Below are 24,329 nucleotides of genomic sequence, written 5' to 3'. Positions count from 1 at the left end.
CTAAAAAGAGCACAGTCGGCTCATTAATGGTCGAGAACCCTCATTACAGACAAAAGGAGCCTTTGATTCTGCCATAATGGTGCTTATATCACAAAATGATGGGAGGGTTGGAAATGGTTCCCAGTGATTATTTTTTGTGTCACACATAATTGATGAAGTCCAAGGAATCACCATAACCCGTTTAGTCTTTTGATCTGGTTTTCCAGCTTCAAGGCTCTATTTGTCTCATCTTTACTTTGCATAATCACCCTAATCTTTCTCGTCAACGACATTAGATTATACCTGGAACCCAAACGTCAACTGTCGATAGTGGACGAAGCATCCCAGCCAGTTTTGTGATTGTGGAAATTGTCTCTCGACGCACCTGTGAAAATCTGGATGAAGCCAAAAAGGATGATGGTGATCAAGGCCAGTAGTTTGGAGGCGGTGAACAGGTCCTGGACCTTGGTGGCTGCTCTCACGCTGATGCAGTTGACAAACGTCAGGGAGGCTACGGGAGATGAGAACAGACGGGATATTGACTTTGGCTGTGCAGGGAAAGCTGGAGACAAACAGCACTCACTAAGACACAGGCAGGCGATGAGCTTGGCAGCACTGTCGGGGACAGCACAGTCGGGGTAGAGGGGTTTCAGCAGGTAGGTGGCAAACACCAGCGACACCACGTACTGAGAGGAAGGTCGGATGATGAGCATTTCTACCCAGAGTTTCAGGAAAGCTGCCAGTTCTCCGTACACCTCCAGGATGTACGTGTAGTCGCCGCCCGACTTAGTTATGGTGGTACCCAGCTCGGCGTAACACAGGGCGCCCATGGTGGAGATCACGCCACAGGCGGACCACACGATCAGAGAGAGGCCGGCAGAGCCGGTTTCTTTGATCACGCCGGTCGGTGTGACGAAGATGCCCGAGCCGATGATCGTGCCGATGATCATCCCCACGCCGTTGAAGAGGGTGATGCTACGTTTGAGGACGACCTTCTCTTCCTTGGCCAGCGAGCCGTCGGTTGGGGATTTGGCAGGGGAGGAACGGGCCATGGGTGGAGATGGAGACGCTGGCTCCTCTGTGATGAGACCCTCCTGGTCTGCATCTGCTCCAGCCGCTGGACAACACAAAACAGAACTCAGAGTCTCACACACGAGGCTTTCAGAGGATATTTTACTGCCATGTGTGTCTTCTAAGAAGACACAAGTGACAGCTGAACAAGGAGTGAGTAAACTCTCTGCTGCCCATCGAAGGTAATTAAGTACCCATGGAAGTACACATGAGTTACACAGGACCGGGATAATGTGACATATGGTCAGCCCCCCCCCCCACCTGCAGCCATCACAAATCCCCGTGGCTGCATCCATGTGGCTGTACATCAGCGTTGCATCATGGCGGCATCATGCAGCCCTGCACCATGTGCTGTGTGGATGAGAGTCAGCATGCGCTGCACCTACCCTCCATCCTCTCCCGGCTCGCCGCCTTGGCAACATCTTCACGACTGCTCCGCGATTTCAGCTCTGGCTCAGCCATCTTCCTGCTTAATCCAGATCCTTTGGCTTTGTCTTTTTACTCCTGACCCTTTTTTGCGTCCCTCCCTTTATTCCTCTCTTAAACAGAGCCCACCCCCGTCTATCCTCCCTCGCTCTCTCAACCTCTCTTTATTTTTCCCACCTTTTTTTTACGGACACATGTACATGCATAAACAAAGCCGTCGTGAGTCACTCTGAAATATATCTGACCCTGATCCTGTCTCTACCTCACTCCCCTCCCTTCCGCTGGTGCCTCCAGGATACGGCAGGGAGGAGCCCAACCTTTGTGATGCTGCATGAGTGCACACCCACTCCCAGCGAAGGATGGAACAACTCGTTGGAGGGAAAATAGGTTATTGGCAGGCACCATTTGGAAGGGGGGAGACACCACGTGACACTGTAATCTTGTGCTGCTCTAATCCAGTGGGGCACAGTATGTGCATATGTTTACCTTTGTGGCAGAGTTTGTTAGAGGGACACGGGTAATCTGGAAAAACAGACATCTTGGCATTCCTTAGGCGGTACAGTAAGGTGACACTACAGAGAAACTGGAGATGCACTGGCCACATTCAACACAATGCAACAACACAATGACATGGCACGGTATGTTTGTGCTTTTCCGAACAACATAATTCATTACAACACAGCCATACACCGAAAAAAAAAATTAAATATGTTTTTATAGCACCATCATATGTAAACTTGGGTGCTACTTTGAAATTTAAAAAAAATTCCTTTTAATCAATTTAAGAATGATGTTACCTTATATGTGTCAGGGAGTATTCAAAATTTGACTTGCAAATGTAAAGAGAACACTGAATTTATCTGGGGCGCGTGGCATCGCGTTGATCACAAGATGGCGACATTGACGCGCGAGCATTTCGTGTGTTGATGCAAAAGTGTGCAGCATTCTGAGAATGAGCCCCGTTCTGTTCGAGCTTCCAGCCCACTTGCATTCCTATCGACGCTGACAAAGTCGGCTAGCAGCTACCAAGCTCGGTTCACGTGAACGTCTCCGCTTTAGGCGGTAGAGCGCGAGCCGACGGCGGATCTACCCACGGCACTTTCTGCCTCGTGTCCGGGGACTTTCCCCTGGGCGGGGAGGAGAAACCGAGTTCTCTGCTTGTAGCCCAGATAGCAAGCCGTCCGAATGCCCGGATGTGTTATCGTGGTTGCGTGTTTATGTAGAAAGGCTGGTGGGACTCGGTTTGTGTGATGGTCCAACTTTAAAAACTATTCACGAATGTGGTGTTAGGTTTTTGAAAAAATATTTTCTAAATGTCACAGCGGTAGTTTTTTGTTATATAGACAGTCTCTGCTGCATATACGAGCGCACATAAACGCAGCAACTCCTAAATTAAACGGCTCTCGACCACAAAGGATCATGGGAAAATTTAAAGGCACAATAGCCAAATAAAGAAGCTCAGTGGCACAAGTGACAAAATAAACTGTTTAAAAATGAAGTACCAAAGGTTTCTTTTATGAATGTTTAAAATACACCTACTCAGACATATCTTGCAATATTTTTTGTACTATTTAATATAATGATAAGAAAACAACTTAGAAAGTAGTGTACGTTGACGTGATGGATTTGAAATACACTGAAAAAATGAGTGAAATATCATTTGCAGCACTTTTTTTTTAAAATCCTCACCCAAAAAAAGCATATTTTTACTGGTAATCACATATTGTTGTATTGTTGAGGTTATCAGTTAGTGACTGATAATTGCCTGCGTATTCTTCTGAACATTACACCCCATATTTTGCACCGTGACGTTGGCACATCAATTACTGCTGATGGGGAAAAGAAGCAGGTCGTGCTGCAGCCCACGCAGGAGCGTAGGCAGCACGGTGACAGTCGGCACCGTTGTGGGAGGTTTGTGTTGATCTGCCTTCTTCTTCAGCAGTTTGGAGGAGGCTTCGTGTGCTCCTTCAGGAGGTCACAACGTGCTGACAAGTATTCTAAAGCGTGCAGAGTTTAAAAATAGAAATAAAGATAGTTGGTTCAGCAAAAATAAGGAAACGTCGGTTAAATATTCAGTGCATTTTCCCTGTTTTCCCCCCATTATGTATCCATTGCACTCTCATCATCTGTTATTTCATTTTATCCTCAGAGCTTTATTCAAAGCCCCGGTTCTGTTTCCTCTTCTCGTCTCAGTATTTCCATCTCGTTGCGTCTCCCCCTCGAGCAGCCTTCTCACTTCACACTCATTTGCTATCTGTAATCTTATTTCACAGGCAGCTGCAGACTCCCCGTTTCCACCTTTTAATCTCTCCTTCCCATTACGCAAGCGAACTATTTCTTTTCACCCCTGCCCTCTTTTCCTTCCAGGGTTTTATCTCCTGCACCACTGCATTACTTCACAAAGAAAGCGAGCCCATATGAATGTAGTCCTTGTTTACAACAAACACAGACTCTATTTGTTACATTAATTTACAATATATTATGGGCAAATGACAGGACAGCTATCCTGCTACCCCCCGACGCCCATCATCTTCCCTCGCTTTGTATTAGACTAATCACAGGAGAGTTGTTGGAGCGACGTGGGGCGACAACGTGCACTTGAGAGTCTGATGAAACCCGATGAAACCACAGCTTCAGCATCCACCACTCTTTTACCGGAGAGCAGGAGTCTACAGCACGCGCTCCCGTACGTTCATGGCCGGGCTTTCACAAGCCCCCGTGAAGGTCTGGGCAGTGCACGTAGGCAACAGCGGCGGCGGATAGCAAACATCAAGTCAGCTGTACATTTAAACCTCTGGGATGTTGCTATACGTTGCCTTCCCTCCTCCGCATGTGTTCTCCTATATGCTCCACTCCCAAAATAGGCTGGGTTTTTAAGGATGAGGACAGCTGCCTTTATGTCAGGGTTAGAAGGGTAAGATTACAACTGAGTTTAAGGTTAAGGTAGGCGGCTAATGAGTTCTCTTCATTAGCATCAATGTGACCTGACCGTCGACCCTGATTTTCTTCTTCCAGGGTCTCAATTTGCCGTTTTTCTTCCCTCTCCTTCTTTCTGGATGAGTTTCTTTGTCTCCGCTCGCCCACAGACGCTTCCCATCCCATATTTTCTATATCTAGCTACTCTGTATCTTGACCACACATAAACACCAGCAACTGAACCAGCAGCTCTGTAAACAACCCCGGGGCATTAGCGCAGAGGAGCCGTCTGCGTGCTAATGGATGAGAAACATCATAAACAGAATTGATTTTGAGGCTATCATCTCACGCCAGTGCAGTCATTAGCTCAGTCCAGAGCTGCTATAATCGACTCTCTCCCGAGCTCATTGGAACAGAAAAATCTGTATTCCGGGGAAACTGAATTAAAGCCGACGTATTTATTCGTGTCTCCTGCTGATTTCTCTGCTCGTGTGGACGGAGACGCTTGGGACATCAACGTGTGTCGCTGACAAGTCACGACTTTTATTTCATGCCAGGAAACAAACACTGCATCCACATGACAACTGTATATTCTTGTTTCAAAGGGGGATTTCAAACATTCCTCCGGCCTGTACTGTACATTTACCAGTGTTGTACAACATCTACACACGGCTTTTATTCAACACTGTACACAGTCTTATCACAACAGGTTCTGCTCAGCTCCTGCACCGTCCACCAAACACACACTGCAGAGGTAAAACAATGGCTCCTGGGTTTTATTCCTAAGCACAGGCAGAGCGGGGAGTTATTAGGTCGTTATCGGCCACTAATGTCTCTCTCTAACTCTACGTCGTGAACAAATCTATCCATTCCTCACGATTAGGTCCATGTTTCGTGTTCTAAAGTGCAGCAGGGACACAGATGTTTGAAGTACAGATATGCACCATTAATCCCTTATTTAGTCTATCTTTAGCTTTGCCCACCCAAAAAAAAAAAGGGACGAGGGAGCACAAAACCACAAACACGGGTCAACGGGTCTTGATTCTCTTTTGGTCTGCACTGATGAGGTGATGGTGAAGGACGGATCTATATTTGTGGCATCACTAGATCTACTCAAAGATGGCTTAAAATCAATCAACACCGAGGAATAAGAAACCATGCAAGAGTCTGTTTCGTTTTTTCCATTGAATTAAACGAGAAGCCAAAAATCAGCAAACAGCCGCACTTCCTCGTTTGCTTTTCTCCGAGGTCCTCGTTGCTTCGCTCTCGGCCGCCTCGCCCTTCGAGGCCGCCGGGGGAAACCTCTGCAACGCTGATCCCGAGGAAGGGGGAAAAGAAACAATGAAAGGATTACACAGTCTGGGGCTTTGTTGTGCCGAACAGTAGCTGCTCTCTTCTGTCAGTTGTTGTTCATGATCCACCAGGAGGCTGTTGGAAGGAAAAATGACCACCAAGGTCAGGAACAACCATGAAACACAGCTGAAAGGAGCAATTTAATGAGCGCAAACTCCCCTGCACATGCATAATTAAGATCCTGGAGTCTTTATTCATTCAAGGGTCTGGTTCTGACCTGGGAGGAGCATGGTGGACACCATCTCCGGCTCTTCCAGGGAGTCGATAACGCAGCGCTGGAAGGTCTTGCTGATGGAAGACTGCAGGTAGCTGAGAGGGAAGAGGGGAGGAAGAGGATGAAAGGCGGAAAAACATCGCTCCAAACAGCCAGAGAGCAGCCGCGCGCTGCATAAATTTCAACTCGGAGATCTAATCTCAGGAAGAACCTCCGCCTACCTCATCCAGGAGAGGCGGTCTTGCCAAAATTCATACATGATGAAGCACGATCTGTCCTGCAGGTTCTGGACAGAGACGCTGTGAGAAAGAGTGGAAGCAGAGAAGGACAAGGGGTTGAACTGAAGTGATCTGCACCAAGCATACTTTCCTTTGCATGTTCGCTTCTTAATGTTTGGGAAGGGAGCGATTGCGCAATGTCAAGTCACCTAAAGCTGGCGGATGCTAATGCCGCTGCTGCTAACATATCATGTTCGGTATTTGTTCTGGAATTAACATGTAATCCGTTGTTGCTCTTTGAGCTGCGCCTCGTCAGGCGACACGCTACACACTGTGGGGTAAACATGAGCCGGATCAGGGTCCTACGTTCCAGGGCGGAAAAGCCGAAAGGACCTACTGCAGGTTGTTGAGCTGGCTGCAGGTGGCGTCCGTGTAGATCTTAAGAGCTTGTTGAAACTGCTCCACGTCTTTCTCCTTCACAGACATCTGCCTCTGAACCAGCAGGATGTTCTAAAGAGGCAGTAGCGGAAACAATTCAGCTCCTTTTCTGTGACATTTGGACAAGCGGCTTCCGATTGAGCTCACACTCACCGATCGATACGTCCCTGCCAGCGTGTCCTCATTCAGAGGCTCCAGATGTGGACTCTGAAAATAGAAGCATAAATATTTAAGTCAGCCATGATTTTATGGTCCTCAACATCGAGCGGGGGCGCCGTCACAGGAGGAGAAGAGGACAATAATGTCTCTGTGGGAGGAATCTGGGAATTCTAGAGAAAACCCACGCACGAAAGAGGGACAAAAATCTGCATTAAAAGAGACGTGAATCCAGAAAAAAGACAGAGCTTTCTTCTGTGATGTCATTGTGCGCCTCCGTCAGCAAGCAGCAGAGCAAAAATTAGCAGCACACCTGGCCTGAGAGTATCTGCCAAAAGCAGAGCCTCCAGTCACATTCCGTCACAAAGCATTTGAACCAAAGGAATATTTTAAGGAGCCGCAGCCCCGAGAACAGCGGCGGTGCCGCAGCATTCGTTCCCGCTGAGCAAAGATAAGAGAACACCATCAGATCAATCGCCTCTTCATCTTTGAAGGGCTTGTATCTAAATTTTGGAGGTGACAAAATCCATGAATCCCACCACAGGGAAGGTATCGTCTGTCCACAGCTGTGGCTCTTCAGACAGCTGAAAGCTACAGAGGCATCACCCACGACCTGCACCAGTCTCACCAGTTCACGCACCTCACACTCCAGTTTGTCCATGAGCTGTTCCAGTTGGTTGATCTGGGACCCCCAGTGGTTGTCCGGCTCCACGCTGACCCCTGACCCGAGAACCAGAACACACAACTGCTGAATGCTAATCTCACATGGACCCAATGGAAGGCCAAGTCTGCCTCGCCTTACCCACAATGCAACTCGGCAGGGCCCCTACCTGTGGTGAGCATCCCAGAGTAGGGGTCAGTTGGGGAGAGACACATGTTCTTCTGGTTGCGCCTGCTGGGACGTTTGGCCGCCCTCTGAACGGGCAGCTCCTCGGGCTTCTTGGGCGCCCTCCTGCCCGTGCAGCCCTGGTCGTGCACGGCCTCCGTGGCACAGTCCAGCGACGACTGAAGGGACTGAAGCTGGGTGGAGGTCTCCCTCAGGAGGAAGCGCGTCACAAACTGACCCAGCACGGATGAACCCTGGTATTCCTGAAGGCAGAGACAAGACAGAGCATTAGCCACAATCAAACGACAGCTAACCCAAGTGAGACGCTTTAGAGCTTATTAGCATGAACACCCCCCTCTCTTTAAATAAACCAGTCAGGTCTGAGGCGTGAACGCGGTATGAAAGAGTCATTGTGGTGAGCATCCAGAATCGATAAATGCAGGGCACAGAGGCGGCGAAGGCTCCATTTTATGAGGTGGGAGCTAGACTACTGATGATAGTCGTTGGAGCTGTGGTGCATAAAACATGATCATCCCACTGTGCGGAGAAACTGAATTCAAATAAATTAACCATGAGCTCGTTAGAACTCCTTGGTGCCGCAGAGACTCTGACGTGCCTGTGCAGCAAACCGGAGCGCGTTTGATGCCAAGAAAACAATTTATTCCTGCGAAATGCTCCCCTGTGATGTCGGACACGCTACCTTTACTTACAGGAGATTACCCCCCACGGTCCAGAAATGAGCCCCTCGGGTCAAACGCCAAAAAGATGGCGTTCGTGTCGCATTGATCAACATCATCGCTGAGGCGAGGAGGAGCTTTATGGTAGAGGAAAGCTTCGGGCTGATAACAAGCAACGTGAAAAATGCATGAGCTGTAGGACGGCACGAGGGATACGGAGGCGAGGAAACCTAAGAGCAAAACAAGGAGGATGTAGGAGAAGAGGGAATCTGAGAAGACGGAAAGATCAAAGAGGACGAGAGAATGTGGCCCACATGGTTGCGATGCGGCATCTGCTGTGAGATGATTGGAACAGTTGGAGGGGGGGTGTCAGCCTTAATTACTGTCACCCACACGCTGCACTCACAATCCCACTAAAATCACCAGCATCTATTTCTTCTTCTGCAGCAAAAATAAGTCCCCTCCTGAGAGCCACTGGACGTGCACATCCACATCTGACAGTCGGTGCACGTCTCTGCTCCACAGGCAAAGAAAAAGAAACCAGCGGATGAAGAAGTGGTTGAGAGGTCGACGATGTCTGTGTCTGAGGGTCTGAATTAACGCGAGCGCGGCCCCCTCCAGCCAACGCCACCGCCTTCTCTGCTACCGTTTGACTCGCATGAGTCACAGTTCATGCCTGAGTTACATGTGGAAACGCAAGAAAAACCTTTCTTTCAACTAATCCCAGCATTTCCCAAGTTCGTAAAAGCCCGGATGGGGTTGGGATGGTGTCTACACCTAAAATACGCCCCTTCCCCCCGACCACATGCCAAACATACCTTCAAATAACACTGTTTGGTGTTTATTTCTCCTAGCATTAGCATTATCATAAAGCAACAGAAGACCTATTTAGTTGACGCTAACCCACCTCGAACGTTCATTTTATCATTTTATTAGCGCGTCTATCGGACTGTGTGCATGCAGAGAGGCAGAGCCGCCACCACCGACCGCCTCACGCGACAAATGACCCCAAACTCCTCCGAGAGGACGAGCCGTTCCCTCAACACCTGGAGGTTTTACACAAACGCTGAGGCGGACGGACGGACGGAGACGTCTCCACTCACCTCTTTGGTTTTGTCCATGGCCTTTAAGATGGCCACGTTCAGCTTCTCCAGAGCCGCCAGGACGTTGACGTACTCTCCCAGATACGGACCAAAGTACTCTGGTAGAAAAGGAGAGTAGGACATAAAATGATACCACACGGACGTAGAAGGTGGGTGGGGGATTCAGCAGTTCCAGAGAAGGTACACACCCGAGAGTTTGTCGATGTCCAGGTTGCTGAAAGACAAGAAACATCTGCTTAAGTTCATCTTTCAATCAGACTTCAAATAAACGTAAATTAGCGGCGTCTCTATCTGTCTGCCTATCAGCGGCACTGGTGAAACTACCAGATTTAACCATCACCTCTGGGTTCAGTGCTCAGGGAGCTATAAACCAAATCAAAGGTGGAATGTTCTTTCAGAAATATGGCGATGATGGGCTACAGATGGCGGCAGAGGTGAGCTTACTTGGTGCGCTGCCTGTCGATGGAGTAGTACAGCTCCTGCATCTGCTCCTCTGTCAGGATGCCATCGGTGAAGTACGACTGGAACTCCTCCAAGGACAGCTTCCCGTCGTCTGCGAGGAGAAGGCGGCAAGAAAATCACACCTGACAGAAGCTTTGGGAGCTTTAGCGCTCGGAAGAGGACGCGCGACAGCCTGACACGACAGAGCCACCTGTCCATATTCGCCTGGAACGATCCCAGAAAACTGTAGTTCCTTTTTCCCCATTAAAACTTTATGTAGCCGTTGTCCGTGCTGCTCTCCTTTCACCAGGTGTCCATCAGCAGGAGGGTCTAGATGAGCCTGGTCCTGCTCAGGGTTTCTTCCTGTTGGAAAGGAGTTTTTTCTGCCATTGTTGCCTGTTCCGGAGACTTCATCGTCATGTTGGTGAATCGTGCCAGAAAACACTGTCGTAAACATTGGAATAGCAACGCGGAAGGCAAGCATGGAAGCTAGCTTTAGCGTTGCCCTTCTATACTTGATTTTCAACCCTCGCTTTCAAAGCACACCAACTCAACGCTGACTCGGCGATGTTCGAGGGCTGCTCCAACGGAGGGGGAGGAAGCTTTAGGCTGACAGGACAGAATAGAGTAGCATCGTCCATGTTCAACGGAAAAGAGACACATTTCTGCGTCAGTTCACATGTAGCCTCCCCGCCGCTATTAGAGCCAAAGCCAATAAAAATCCAGGTCTCTTGTAATTTCACCCATTCACGCCAACTAAAAAGCCTGATATTTGTAGGCGCTAGCGGTGGGAAAGGGATATTGATGACTAGAGATGGAAAACCTGTGGGGTCTACCGAGTTTGGTTCTGGAGCACTTCTGCTCAAACTTTACGCAATTGGAAAGAAAATCCTTAATTTTCTCTGACGTGTGAGTGAAAGTGGGAGATGGTGGTTCCATCAGAGAGGGCTCAGTTCTGTTCACAGCCCAGCTCAGCTGTTCCAGTCAGAGAGCTGGATCACTTCAGCCAACAGAGTGGACCTCTGGTTAATCCCGGTTTGTTGACGGACCAGTCAGTGTTAAACGTCTCGCTCGCACTTGACTTTCACCTCCACGTGCCGCGGCGCTCGCGCAGAAACCCGCTGAGGCAGGCGGCGAGCGCGGGAACACCAGACAGGAGACGGAATGTTCCTGAATGTGTCAGCAGAGAAATGAAGATCAAAGAGACGCCGAACGAGCAGCTGCAAAGGGGAACGTGACCCCATCGGTGGCCCTCTCACCGGACACGATGCCCCCCCCCCCGGGTTAACGCGTCTGACGTTCATCGCAGATGCAGGACGCAGATTAAAAAATGCACAAGCGTTTCCCCGAGAGACGATTGCGGAAAATGTTTCCTTTGAAGCGGGGAAGGGATCGCATTCATCAAACCGAGAGAGGGGACGTCTGCCGGGGGGGGGGGGGGGGGGAGGCGAATTAGCTGCAAATATCTGACAAATCTGTAACGTTTAGAGGCTATTTTCACCGTTGGGGACGTGTCCACGGAGGACATTAGCATGGATGGAGGCACAGTATAACATGCAGCAATTACAACCATTGTGTGTTACTTTAGCAACGATGACTCATCACAGGAAGTCCCCCCTGGGAGCACGGTCCCGCTCAAGGTTTCTTCCTGTTAAATGGAAGTTTTTTTTCCAGCTTCTTTTGCCTGTTCGGGCTCTGGGGTGAAAAATAGGCTAATCTTCATCGGAACTGACACATAACCAATAACGTTAAATTGAGAGGAAGTGAATAAGCCCCTCCCCCGTCCCCGTCCCCGTCCCCCATCGCCTTCCCTCCTGTCTCCTCGAGGGTTCTAGTGTTCCCCTTCTTCGTCTAATCGTTCCTGCTGTGTTTGACCTTTGCTGTGCCGGTTGGAGACGCGGCCCTGTGATTTCGATTTGTTCGCCAGCTGGATCGACCTTTCATGTGTGATTAAATCCATAATAACTCTTTTTCATCTAAAGTCCGGAATCTACCTCGGTTACGACCATCAAAAATCGAGAAATGTTAGCGTCAGACAGTCAGTAATGATACCGACTTCCCAGCAAAGGAGCTTGAACTTTATCATGGTAATAATATAGATAGATAATCCCCTCCTCTTAACTTTGACCAGTTTAATGACACAGATTGACCCCCTGCAGCTGGAGAGCCCATCAGAGGAGGCAGCCAATCACCTTCAGTGCCTTGCTCAAGGCCGGGGATTGAACCCGTGACCTGCACAAAGGCGTTTCAGTGAAGATTACTGCAGTTATGACCTGTCAACGCTGCCCACAGTGATGGGGGCCCAGATATTGATCTTTTGTTATAAGTTGTTGCTTTTATGCATGTTTTCTGCAGACGGTGTGGGTTTTCCGAGCCTCGCAGGAGCTGCTTCCAACAGTCGAAGCCGTCGTCGCCCGTGCTCCATTCAGCCACCAATGAAGAGGTTTTTAATTAAGCGGCCACTAAATGTGTAGCCTCGGTGGAGGGTTTCGCTGACTCACCGTTTTTGTCGGCCCGGCGGAATATCTGCAACGAGAAGAGGAGTCGGAATTAGCGGGAACGCCAGGACAGAACCCGCAGCTGAGAGGGTCTCAGTGAGGCGAAACGCTTGGTTTTAATCAGCTGGAATAATGAGATGCGGCAGAGCAAACCGCCGCCGCGGCAACCGTTTGGGCCCCTCGCAGCAGAACATTTAGGAGGCGCTGCTGTTTCTGACGCTTCAATAAGCAAGCAAAGGCGTCTGGAGGAGGAGGTGTTTGAATTGTTGGAATTCTCTCAGTCATTCGGAAAATAGCCGACTTCATCAAACAGCTTCCCGTTCTTTTGCACTAATGCGCGCAGATATGACACACAATCATCACATAACTGCTGGGAGCCGAGCACGAGGACTCAAACCCAGGAGAAACAACCTGCCGTGACTGACAGGGTCTAATCTGCTGGTCTGCTGCGGGCGACGGCTCCACGCCATCCACTTCCCTCAGCTCGCAGGAAGTGCTCGTGCGAGCTGCCTGTCAGGGAGAACTGGAGATTTACGGGACCTTTATTCCCCCTCTGTGCCGATAAGTCAGTGTCAATGGAGCCTTTGTTCTGCTGAAGCCGTTTGAGGCGGCGAGGATGCTGCTCAGCCGTTTCATCCCCCTCAGCCGGTCCCCGAAGGCCGCTAAGATGTCACTCTCAGTCCTGGTAAACACAGCCGAGCTGCCAAATGCATCCCATCAGCCTCCTTCATCCCAAATGTGCCAATCAGGGATGTGAGCACAAAGAGGCGATGAGGAACATCTGCCCGCTCTGCTGTGAAATTAGGCAATTATAATCAGCTGTTAAGGCAGAGGGAGAATAAAAGCGCCCGTGCTGCTGCTCCACCACTTCTAATGGTCCCTTGTGCTGCCTGGAGGAAACTGTCAGGGAGGCAAAGCTGGAAAATGACGCTGCGTTTAGTGTCCTCGGAGAGCAGAGCGCCCACAGAGAGCAGTGCCGGAGCACCAGAGCCTTTCTGGACGCGTCCTCCTAAATCCTCTGGACACTAGACCAGTGTCCCCCCTCCGTTCCATCACGGATGTCACCGCCACCGGCGTGGAAACCATCCTGAAACAGGCGCGAGCGCGTCAGCTGCGTAGGCTATGGAGGTCAAAGGAACGTGAGCACGACGGCCGCTGGGCGCTTTGATTCACGCACTGATGGGCACAAACTCACCTTTCTTACATAACTGAGCTGCTTATGTCAACATGCACGCGCAGGGAGCAGACTGAAGGGTGCAGCAAGGACCAAAAGATGACTGAATGTGGAAACAATAGGGAGGAAAAAACAAACAAAAAGAATTAAAGAGTGGACTTACGTCCTGCACCAGGGAGAAGCCTTGGTTCTGGTTCTGGTTGTGCTCCTGCTGCTTTCTCAGGTGCTCGTGTTTGGCGGATTGAAGACACATGGTTATCATCTCTGTGCAAGCCAACATCTCGCTGCTCTCCCGTGGGGCGGCTTCTGCCTTCGAGTCAGATGAAAGTGGGTCCTGTCGCCGCGGCCTGTGCGCTTCGGTTCGGGTGGGAGGGCCGATGTCCTTGTCGGGATGTGTTTGAGGATGGCGATGTCGGTCCGGTGATCGGCTCTCTGCTCCCCGCCTGCACGACAGCAGCGGCAAGCCCCGCCCCCACCCGGCCAGCGGCGGCGATTCATAAAAAAGATCTGGGGAAATTCCGCCACCTGGTGGCAGAGTATGGAACTGTTTATATGTCGTAAAATTATATTAGGACGGCGGAGGAAAATAAAGTTAAAACAGGTTGAATTTGGTCCCTATCAAGTTATTATCATTATTAGCATTATTATGATGCATTTGATGTAGGATGAGGCTGATCTATGATCTAAGAATAATATATCCACATACATATAAATATGAAACATTACATATGCAAAGCACATATATTTGGTAGCTGTAATCTGAAAGTGAAATAATAATATTGCTCTGGAGATTAATTAAATGTAATTATTCATATGTTTAAATGTATTACTTGGAATCATTACAAACAATTATTCTTTGTAAACACCATATTACGTGTTTTTATTCAAAAATATGAGTGACAATGATGGCAGCACTTTATAAATCTCTTGTATTGTTTTGGCATTATAGTTCTGTACAACATTTTTTCTAATTTTAGCTCTTGAACGAGGGGTTATTACATGTTTCCTATCAAAGTAATAAAGAATTACCACTGAACTCAGACACTGAACAACAGAAACAGAAGGTTTCTGGATTATTATGTCTTATATTTAATTCTGATTAATCTTACTGTTGTTTCTTTTTTATAATAATAATTATTATTACTTGTATAGATGAATCTGCTGTTAATGTATATAACAACACAATACATTATTTAGCACTTTTATATATACCATTATAGACCAGCCTGTCAAAGGGGATTACAGATGATTAAACAGGAATAAACAGAGGAACATGACCAAAAACAAAACTTTTTGGACCTTATGGACAACATGTGTGTGCATGTGTTTGTTATAATGTGTATTGAAGAACTGAATTTTTGTTTAGTTGTTCGTTTTTTAACCAATTTCTGAAATACAGAACAGCTAATATTTGACTTTTCCTTTAACTGCACAAAGTTCTAAACATCTAAGTTGCTCACTGGCACCACTATCATGACAGAGTGGGTGTATTTTACTGCCTCTTCCTTTGTAAATAATAAAAATCTATGATAATGTGTTTCTAATATAAATAAATTCACTTGTGATCTCAGTCAATTGATGTCTGAGTCCGAACCCCAAACCCGCGACGTTCACATCCCAACACATTCAAGAGAGAAAAGAGAACTTTCATTTGACCTTATCACCACGCACATGCATGTGAGCGTGCACACACCCACTCTAGGCGGTCCCTGAGGCCATCGTTCGTGCCTGTGAGAGGCTTCAGAGCTCATCATCATCCGACCGATAATCGTCAGAACTCTGTCAGGTTGTGCCTATTTGCTGTTCTGAAGTTCGTCCTCAGTGCAGGTCAACAGGTGAGCCTCCCGTTTCTGTTGTCCTTACACCAGTTATTACATTTGTTATTACAATAGTCACCCTCATTATTGTTCAGTACTAACAGCAGAGGCGGTAAACATATTCATGTCTTATGTTTTTAACAGCGGTAAATACTGTTTTATATGACTGGAAATGCAAATTATTTAGTTTTAAATCCAATAAATAACTTTAAATATGACCAAAATTTATTCATGGTTGTACGAAATGATGCAATATGTATATGTCTGATCAGCAATTCAATGTGTTGTTTTACTTGATCAGTTCTGTTTGGTCATAGGATTAAAAACAGAAAATATTCAACTTCACAAATGCAGCTTATTCGACTCTAAGACACATGTTTTTTCTTTCTTATAATAGTTATGATTATTCATAATTCATCCATACAAATCTATGCCGTATGTATTTATGGTCTGAGTAAAGAAGAAAAATCATCAAGAGGGGACAAATATAGTGAGGACAAACGGACAAATATAGTGAGGACAAACGGACAAATATAGTGAGGACAAACGGACAAATATAGTGAGGAAAAGGACAAATATAGTGAGGAAAAGGACATTGTTTCTTTATTGTAAAGAGGAATCTTTGACAGGTAATCAGCTGATGACGTCTGTCAGCGCAGCCTGCAGGGGCGAGATAAGAAGCTGTGACCTGCCGCGCCCTGCAGGACTCACCGACCACGCTCGGGTCCCAAATCTCCCACTAGACCACAATGGAATTATTAGATTAAATACAGATATATGTTACGGTTAGACGGGTCGATGATGGAGGATTAGAGGGCTAGACGTGCGCGTGTGCATAGGCTATAACATATTTTCACTGCCTTGTAATTAACCTTATTTTTAAGCCAAATGTTTTCTCCCCAGACTCAGAATAGCTGCAGTACAATGGCTGCCTTCCTTCATCACTGCCCCTTCCTGAAGTCCGTCCCAAAGCCGGCTTTGAGGAGAACGGGGGCAGCTCTGCTGTCCACAGCCCACCGGTGCCCCATCATCGTCCGCCAGATCAGCAGCATCGTCCCCTCGGTTGACGACCGCAGCATCTCCCCAGCCAAACGCAAGGCCGATCAGAGGAGGCTGTTCGCTCAGACGTCTCCTCAGGTGGACGTGTCGGCGTCGAAGGGCTGCCCCTTTGTCACCTCCCACATCGGGATGGTAAAAGCCAGCCCGGAGGTGCAGGAGGACATCCAGGAAGGTGAGGTCAACCAAAACACAGACAAAATCGGGCAAAATATGTGGGAGTGGCAGCAAATATCTGCTCCTTCACAGGTTTGCTGAGTTCTATACTGAAGGGATTAAAGGACCCGACCCTCCCCGGATCAGCTCAGGTCTCCCACCTGCTGAAGGACAACATGGGTGAGTGCTACACTCATGGGTGAGTGCTACACTCACCCATGAGTGAGAGAAGCAGGGTCACCGTGGCTGCTGGACCTCATTGTCTCCCCTCTGCCCATCCCACAGTTGGCCCCAGCTTCGATTACGACTCGTTCTTCATCGAGAAGATAGCGGAGAAGAAGCAGGACCACACGTACAGAGTCTTCAAGACCGTAAACCGCAGCGCTCAGGCCTTTCCCTTCGCCGAGGACTACTCTGTCCCCGGGCGGGACGTCCCACAGGTGTCGGTCTGGTGCAGCAACGACTACCTGGGGATGAGTCGGCACCCGCAGGTCCTCGGGGCCATCAGGTGAACTGACAGGACTTTTGGAGCAATCGTTTCCATGGCTGTAATAGAAAGTGTGTTTGACGAGCAGAGCGGTTAGTGGACTTTTTAGGTCCGACATTAAACGTGTGATTTGGCTCTGGATGAGTTCAGGGAGGCGCTGGAGAGGCACGGCGCAGGAGCAGGTGGCACCAGGAACATCTCAGGCACCAGTAACTACCACGTGAGTCTGGAGAGGGAGCTGGCCCAGTTGCACCAGAAGGACGCAGCTCTGGTCTTCTCCTCCTGCTTTGTTGCAAACGACTCCACCCTCTTCACATTGGCTAAAATGCTCCCGGGTAAGCGCTGACCTCTGACCTATAGTTCAGGCTAAGGCCCCGGTCCAGAAAGGGGCCGATCTTTAATGGTGCCGTGGCTGTCTGCACAGGCTGCGAGATCTACTCTGACGCAGGGAACCACGCCTCGATGATTCAGGGCATCAGGAACAGCGGAGCGAAACGCGTCATCTTCCGCCACAACGATAGCAAACACCTGGAGGAGCTGCTGCAGCGCGCCGACCCCAAGATGCCTAAAATAGTGGCGTTCGAAACCGTGCACTCCATGGACGGTAATCACTGAACCTTCACTGGCAATAAAAGAAGAAAATCCACAGATTACGCGTCTAACTTTGGTCCCTGGGGGGGTTTAGGTGCCATTTGTCCCCTGGAGGAACTGTGTGACATCGCGCATCGCTACGGAGCGCTAACATTTGTGGATGAAGTTCACGCTGTGGGCCTGTACGGAGCACACGGAGCTGGAGTGGGAGAGAGAGACAACGTCATGCACAAGATTGACATCGTCACCGGGACACTGGGTGAGTTTGGTTCAGGAAAAGTCTGGGAAGCTCACTCTGACCCTTCCCATCACAGCAGTGGTTCTTATCGAGCCCGTTGCTGAGCCGACGGAGGTTAAATGAGGACAGAGCGCCGAGGTAGAGGCTTTATCAGCTGGTGCTCCCTCCCACTCATGGTCATATTGATAAAAAGCACCATGAAGGATGGATTGGCTGTTCTGGGGTTCTTTATAGAAAATCCCACCAAGGACAGCTAAGGTTTCACCGAATATTGAGTAAACTGAAATATAACTGTAAATAAATAGTACTGTAAATATATATATAAAACGATATATTTGCTCTCCATACCAATGTATTGGTGATTAAGGTGTTAGGAAGCGTATTTTTTAGTGTAGACACAATAGACACAATGCATTCCACGTAAAAAAAAAATCTTCATAGGCAAGAGAAAATCAGTGTGTTTCATGTTGTGGTGCCTTTAATTGCACCTGTTCGTCTGATGACTCAAAAGGTGCTGCAAAGGCTAATAATGAGCATAAATCGTCCGATTTGATCCTAAATAAATTCTAATGCCATCACAAATGGACAATATGTCAAAAACTATTGAATGTGCAGTCATGTAAATACTCTTTACTCTTCCAGGCAAAGCGTTCGGCTGTGTTGGGGGCTACATCGCCAGCAGCGCCGCCCTGGTGGACACGGTGCGCTCCTTCGCGGCCGGTTTCATCTTCACCACTTCCCTGCCGCCGATGGTCTTGTCCGGAGCTCTGGAGTCTGTCCGGGTCCTGAAGAGCCCTGAGGGGCAGGCGCTCCGCCGGGCTCACCAGAGGAACGTCAAACACATGAGGCAGCTGCTCATGGACAAAGGCCTGCCTGTGGTCAACTGCCCCAGCCACATCATCCCCATCCGGGTGAGTTCAGCTGTGCTGAGCCAACATCCGCCTGTAAAAATAGTAACGAAAGTCTTCCGGTGTCTTAAATTCATGACCCTGTGGCAGGTGGGCAACGCCGAGATGAACACCACGCTGTGCAACAGCCTGCTGGAGAGGCACAACATCTACGTGCAGGCCATCAACTACCCCACCGTGCCCCGCGGCGAGGAGCTGCTGCGCCTGGCCCCGTCCCCTCATCACGACCCAGCCATGATGGAGTACTTTGTGGGTGAGTGCGGAGGATCCTTTCCCTTGGGAAGTGAAAGCCACAACACTGCGGATGCTTCAGCGTCATCTTGCTGGATTCTGTTTGCAGATAAGCTGGTGGAGGTGTGGCAGGAAGCAGGGCTGCCGCTCCAAAACCCCACCGCGGCGTCCTGCACCTTCTGTGACCGCCCGCTGCACTTTGACCTCATGAGCGAGTGGGAGAGGTCTTACTTCGGGAACATGGAGCCTCAGTACATCACCGTAGCTGTGTGATACTGACCTTGAATTGTAGCACGTGTGAAGTTACTTTTATATATCGTGTCAAATCGCACACACTTATAGTGAAAGAGTTGGACCCATTCCCAGGGTTTATTTTGGTTTTCTTAGGTTGTTAAATTCTGTCTGACTGAATAAAGTGGTGCATTGTTGTCCACTCTCCATGCATTAAACCTGCACACTGGGCACTTTCTTAGACATGCTTTCCTTAGACACTATATGCTGCATCTGTTGCTCAAGTGAACTGCGATTTATTTTGCATTGTGTCATTTCAAAATATCAAAACGTCGCGTCCATATCAAATTAGATTGTCCTAATTTGGCTATTTAAGCTATATTACTGAAGCACACTGGTTTAGAATGAAAATCGCAATCTTTGTTTCGTTGTAAATCTATAACTGCTGCAAAATAAAGCTACAAAAATGAAACTGAAAGTGAAAAATGTTATCTGAAGGCGGTCAGGGCTAATTGACGCTGCAGGGGCTGGCCTCTTCTCGTTTGACCTTTGACCTCAGTCTGCGGAGCTCCACATTCTCGCTGTCCACCCAAAGGCCACATTCAAGAAATGTCCAGGTTTTCTGGAGCTGCTGCTCCCCATAATGCCGCAGCGCCCCCCGCAGGAAGCACTCAGCGAGACGTACCCTCCCCAGACCCGCGTCTATGCACTGGATGGCCCGGTTCTTGTGGGCCTCCAGAGCTCGGCTGAAGTCCTCCAGAGCTGCAGGCTCTCTGGAACAAAACACCAGGCTGCTGCCGCGCTGGCACAGGTCCTCCACCCAGACTCCCAGTTCCTCCGAGCAGGGCGGAGGTGATTCCCCGTGGCTCTGAATAACCGCGTCCAGGTCGGCCACGGCCAGCTGGTGTGAACCCATCTGAGCCAGGCACGCTGCCCGCTGGCGGAGGTGCTGGAGTCTGTGGCCGTCCGCTGCCTGAACGGCAACCGTAAGGAGAGAAACAGCCCGAGTCCTCTGAGCAGCTGAGGACAGACCGCTGGCCTCCTGTGCTGCTGCCTGTTAGGATACAGCTGTTAAATAGCTGAGGATGGAAAATGTCCAATTGTGCCATCTCACCAGCGCCACCGCTCGCCGTTGGCTGGGTGGGATCAGGGTTAGTAGCGTTTCCAGGCTGGATGGATCTTTCTCCGCCAGTCTGCCGAGCCTACGAGCAGCGGCGCCGTAGTTGTGCTGCGCGGCCTCCACCACGCCCACCCTGGCCTGGGCTGCCGCATCTCTCGGCTCTTGACCGAACACCTGGCGCAGATGAGCGCCCGCTGCATTATCCTCACCTGGAGCGGTATCATAGCAACGGGAGCGGGGGGTTACGGGGACATCGAGCCGGGAAGCTGCGGGGAGCTGCGGAGCGTTGCCACCTCACCTTTAGCTAGCAGGATGTCCACGTGCAGCAGATGCCACCTGGGTTCCCTGCAGTCGATCCTCATCAGAGCTGCACACGTGACAAAAGCCTGTCTGAGCTGCTCTTCTTGACAGGGGACAGACGCAGAGGCCAAAGCGTCCGAGAGACTTCCCCGACAGAACTGGTGCAGCCAATCACAGACCAGCTTCCGGGCCCCGGCCTTGAGCGCCAGGATGTCTTTGGCGACCACGTCGGCGTTTACCTGGAGGGCAGCCAGGAGGTCGCGAGTGCATTCCTGAGGCACAACATTTGAAATTTAGCTTTTCAGTGCAGTTATATGTTTCCTACCGCTGGAGTGGATCAGTTCAAATTTTATTTAAAGCTTAAAAAAAGTCAATTTTCAGCCACAGTGTCGCATTGACTGAGTGTCCTGTATCATAATGTGAGGCACATCTCATTCTAATTTGATTCCCTTTCCTTTACGGTGGCGTCACCTGTTGTTGACTCAGCATGAGATACGTGAAGCTTCGTCCACACAGGGCCTGAACATGTTGGGGATGATCCTTCAGGATGGCGCTGAAATCAAAGATGGCTGTTTTCCGTTGCCCCAGCGAGGCGTAACACCTGGCTCTCTCCAACAAAGAGTCCACTGCCTCCCCACCTTGGAAACACAGCAAGCGACTGGTTTCATGACACTGAACTGACGACAGTCCTATTTAATTTGATTCCAGGGTACAGCTTAGGTCTGTGAGTAGATTTGAGGATTCAGAGCATATCACCAGAGGCCATAATGGCGATTGAGAGATACGTCACAGCCTCTCTGAGGGCTCCCTCGTCTCCTGAAGCCTCCAGGATGCGTTTGGCAGCGGAGTGACAGTGAGTCTGCAGCAGCGCCCGATCCCTCTGTTGTGCCACCGCCAGTAGCGGGATCAGACAACTGGTATCGCCACAGTGGATGAGTTTTTTAAGTAGCTGTGGGGTTAGAGATGAAGATCATTTGAAAATGACTTTGAAAGAAGGCCTGTAGACTGCAGCCCTTCCCATACCTGGTTGGTGTTGTAAAGGAAGCCCCTGTGCAGCTGCAGCAGGGCGAGGCGGGCCAGAATCGGTGCCCGGGGACCAGCGGGCCCGACGGAAAGCAGCAAGCGGTAGGCCTCCTCCGTGCGGCCGAGCCGATACAAGGCATCTGCTGCCAGGACCTGAGGTCCATCGGCGCCAGGCTGAAGATCCATCAGCAGCAGAGCCAGTGAGTGGACCCCAGCAGGCGAGGCAGACCCCGATCTGTGCTTGACTTTAGATGGCGTCTTCAGCTGAGCCTCTTGTTGGTGTTGTTGGAACTCCCCGCTGGCCCTTTGTTTGGCTTCCTGCTCTCCTGCGCCCTCCAGCATGACTCGACCCTGCTCCACCAAGACAGTGACGAGCAGCCCGCGGCTGTTCCACGGCACCAGGCAGCGGACAGTCAGGGCCGTTTCCTGAGGCTGCAGCCTGCTGGCTGTCACATAGTCCACAGCCGTGAGGTAGTTGGACCCGCTCGTCATGCGAAGGAGCCCCCTGCCGCACAACGCCCGCACGCAGCTGGGCGGGTGCGGGGCGTTGTGTTCAATGACGGCCTGGAAGTCTTCTAACGCCCCCTTGTGGTCGTCACAGAGAAACCGTGCATATCCACGGAGAACCTGCACAGTGTTCTGGTAACTGTGCTGACCTTGGGAAGCAGCCAGCTGGCTACAGATGGAGAGAGCCTCCCTGTGCTCTCCTCTGAGAAGGAGACAGTCGGCCAGTCGCACTCGCAGCTCCCTGCCTCCTCCGTTGGGCTCCAAATGACACAGAGTCCGTAACAGAGCGATCGCTGGATCCAAGAGTTCAATTCCATCAGTAGATCTAAGGTCTAAACGGACCAGGACCCTTTCTTTGAAACCAGACAGGCCCCTGTCCGCTTGTTGACGAAGAAGGTTGCGAGCAGCCGTCCCCATACCCCGACTGGTAAACAGCTTCTGGAAATAAACTCTGGCGGTAGCAGGGTGGAGCTGAAATGCTTCCCCCAGGTCCGAGCACACCTCTGCACTCCGCCCCCCCGCTGACAGGTAGGCAGCTGCTCGACCCGTGAGAAGCGCGGCTCTCCTCTCAGGAGGGTCTGGATTACTGTTAGATGAGGTCTGAGAACAGCAAAGCTCCAGGAGAGAAGAGTAGACCTGTGCGCTGTCTCCAAACCTGCCCGTCATTAACAAATGCACCGCGTTAAGCTCCTGAACTTCTCTGCTGCTCGGCGAGAGGGCTGATAAAAACTCAATAACCTTGGAACAGGCCTCGTCTTCCAGCTTGTCCTTTGTTGAACCTGTAGAGTCTTCGTTCATCTCAAAAAAATGATGCGTGTGCAGGACTTTTTCTGTCAAGGTCTTGACTATTTTAGGGAGGTGCTGAGCTTGTCTGCTCTTAACCAGCCGGACGGTTTCTGATTTGTCACTCTTGTACATTTTGAGGTAGAGCTTCAGTCCTCTGATGCTGTGAGACTCCGACACCAGGCAGGCGAGGGCACGAGTCAGCTCCAGCATCATGTTCGCGGTATCTCCCGGAAGACAATTTGGCTTCCCTTCGAGGAGAGAAGTGCAGCGCTCAAAAATCTCCTCACAGACCTGCCCACTGCTCTGAAGAAGAGACTCCATTTTGAAAATGGTAGCTGACAGATTATTGGGACTTAGCGTGGACAGAAAGACTGCAGCGAGACCTTTGTTACGACCGTCAGCTGGCCGGTTCTCACCGTGGCCGTCGAGCCAGCCCTCTAGAGTCGAGATCACCCCACTGAGGCTGGAGTTTAACTTCCGCATGTGGGCCACAGTGGAAGCGGCGTGAGTCCTGAAGGCCGACATGTAGAGAGCGGTCGCCCTCTCAAACTCACCTGTCTCCAGAAACGCGTCTGCTTCCCGGCAGAGCGCCGAGATGTTGGCAACAGGTCGAACCACAGCAGTCATGATCAGTCAGCAGCTGCTCTCCCCACCTGTTCCAAAGAGAAATCAGAGAATAACAGATCAGCACAAGCAGCCACGGCAAAAACAACCATAATAATTCAATAATCAGGAACCTCTTAAAAGTAACAGAAAAAAATATCACCTGGTTAGGTTTAGTCTCATTCATGGATCCATTTTTCTGATAGAAATAGATGCATGTAGCACATAGTACGTTTAATTACAATTATCGTATCAATTCAAATGGATGTTGACTTCTTTTTTATCGGCTTTACTTATTAAAAAATATTAGAATCACAGTTCGGCCAAGTTATATTTTATATTTCTTCGTCATTGTACTGGTTTGGATAAAGAAAAGAAGACTTTTAATCTGATCGTGTTTTTCTTACCCGTTGCGTCACCGCCAACAGGCCGGAACTGACGCTCTCCCGTCGGCCTCGTCCTTCCAGGGTCCCTGGGCCCCGTTTCGGTAACAGAATATCTCCCGTCGCTGTTTCTAGGCAACAGGCGGTTGCGCTTTTTCAACTAATGCTGTTTTTTTTTCAGACGAATTGGTGGAGGAACACAAAAAAAAGTTGCCACTTCTGTGGACTCCTCAAAGTTTTCTCTTTTCCGGACCGTCCTGCGGCTCGCGCTGTTGTTCTCGTGAGCACTCCGGTTGCCATTGGAAACCACCGACGCTGGTGCTCATCGCGCGACCCCAACGCCGCAACGTAAAAAAATAAATACAAAAATAAATACAAAAACAAGTAGTTTTCAGGAGAATA

The 24,329-nt window shown here is 49.7% G+C and overlaps 3 protein-coding genes across 13 annotated transcripts in view; 1 reads left to right on the top strand and 2 right to left on the bottom strand.

Moving 5' to 3' along the window:
* LOC101062162 (large neutral amino acids transporter small subunit 1-like) overlaps window positions 1–1,799 on the bottom strand; it is a 9,797-nt gene extending 7,998 nt beyond the window's left edge. The window contains exons 1-3 of the mRNA XM_003963248.3: window positions 1,437–1,799; window positions 563–1,096; window positions 365–490 (exon numbers count right to left, since the gene is read on the bottom strand). Coding sequence (XP_003963297.2) covers window positions 365–490; window positions 563–1,096; window positions 1,437–1,512 — 736 coding nt within the window. The 5' untranslated portion in view covers window positions 1,513–1,799. The remainder of the gene's footprint in view (window positions 1–364; window positions 491–562; window positions 1,097–1,436) is intronic.
* A 3,114-nt stretch (window positions 1,800–4,913) lies between these two features.
* Window positions 4,914–24,244, bottom strand: LOC101073204 (N-terminal EF-hand calcium-binding protein 1). Of its 11 annotated transcripts, XM_003963130.3 has the most exons (15): window positions 23,952–24,139; window positions 23,708–23,743; window positions 23,496–23,594; window positions 13,654–14,015; window positions 12,320–12,344; window positions 9,822–9,930; window positions 9,566–9,591; window positions 9,378–9,475; window positions 7,602–7,860; window positions 7,412–7,491; window positions 6,769–6,822; window positions 6,575–6,687; window positions 6,181–6,258; window positions 5,963–6,054; window positions 4,914–5,820 (listed from the first exon to the last, which is right to left on the bottom strand). In XM_003963130.3, exons 3-15 carry the CDS (start codon window positions 23,566–23,568, stop codon window positions 5,792–5,794), a joined length of 1,398 nt encoding a protein of 465 aa, XP_003963179.2. In that variant the 5' UTR covers window positions 23,569–23,594; window positions 23,708–23,743; window positions 23,952–24,139; the 3' UTR covers window positions 4,914–5,791. The 11 variants fall into 11 exon arrangements, with proteins under 11 accessions (XP_003963179.2, XP_029688948.1, XP_029688947.1 ...); XM_029833088.1 differs by lacking the exons at window positions 4,914–5,820; window positions 5,963–6,054; window positions 6,181–6,258; ... (7 more) ...; window positions 12,320–12,344; window positions 13,654–14,015 and adding exons at window positions 19,486–20,259; window positions 20,320–20,534; window positions 20,624–20,897; ... (1 more) ...; window positions 21,382–21,574; window positions 21,649–23,189 and having other exon boundaries at window positions 23,952–24,244; XM_029833087.1 differs by lacking the exons at window positions 4,914–5,820; window positions 5,963–6,054; window positions 6,181–6,258; ... (7 more) ...; window positions 12,320–12,344; window positions 13,654–14,015 and adding exons at window positions 19,486–20,259; window positions 20,320–20,534; window positions 20,624–20,897; ... (1 more) ...; window positions 21,382–21,574; window positions 21,649–23,239.
* alas2 (aminolevulinate, delta-, synthase 2) lies at window positions 15,188–19,423 on the top strand. The gene is made up of 10 exons (XM_003963249.3): window positions 15,188–15,325; window positions 16,211–16,538; window positions 16,613–16,699; window positions 16,805–17,027; window positions 17,157–17,341; window positions 17,431–17,610; window positions 17,692–17,856; window positions 18,478–18,746; window positions 18,834–18,996; window positions 19,084–19,423. Exons 2-10 carry the CDS (start codon window positions 16,232–16,234, stop codon window positions 19,245–19,247), a joined length of 1,743 nt encoding a protein of 580 aa, XP_003963298.2. The 5' UTR covers window positions 15,188–15,325; window positions 16,211–16,231; the 3' UTR covers window positions 19,248–19,423.
* Window positions 24,245–24,329: the final 85 nt, after the last annotated feature.

Source organism: Takifugu rubripes, chromosome 3 (assembly GCF_901000725.2).
Source record: "Takifugu rubripes chromosome 3, fTakRub1.2, whole genome shotgun sequence".
NCBI classification, from domain to species: Eukaryota; Metazoa; Chordata; class Actinopteri; order Tetraodontiformes; family Tetraodontidae; genus Takifugu; species Takifugu rubripes.
Note: the sequence above shows the minus strand (reverse complement) of the source record. Positions and strands in the feature narration are given on the sequence as shown.

Coding starts and splice junctions, on each gene's coding strand:
- alas2 (XM_003963249.3), top strand. CDS start 16,232: ATGGCTGCCTTCCTTCATCACTGCCCCTTCCTGAAGTCCGTCCCAAAG. Junction 16,539..16,612: donor GCAGGAGGACATCCAGGAAG/GTGAGGTCAACC, acceptor GCTCCTTCACAG/GTTTGCTGAGTTCTATACTG. Junction 17,611..17,691: donor AACCGTGCACTCCATGGACG/GTAATCACTGAA, acceptor GGGGGGGTTTAG/GTGCCATTTGTCCCCTGGAG.
- LOC101073204 (XM_029833085.1), bottom strand. CDS start 23,568: ATGACTGCTGTGGTTCGACCTGTTGCCAACATCTCGGCGCTCTGCCGG. Junction 21,575..21,648: donor TCCTTTACAACACCAACCAG/GTATGGGAAGGG, acceptor CTAACCCCACAG/CTACTTAAAAAACTCATCCA. Junction 20,898..21,096: donor TCATGCTGAGTCAACAACAG/GTGACGCCACCG, acceptor GTTGTGCCTCAG/GAATGCACTCGCGACCTCCT.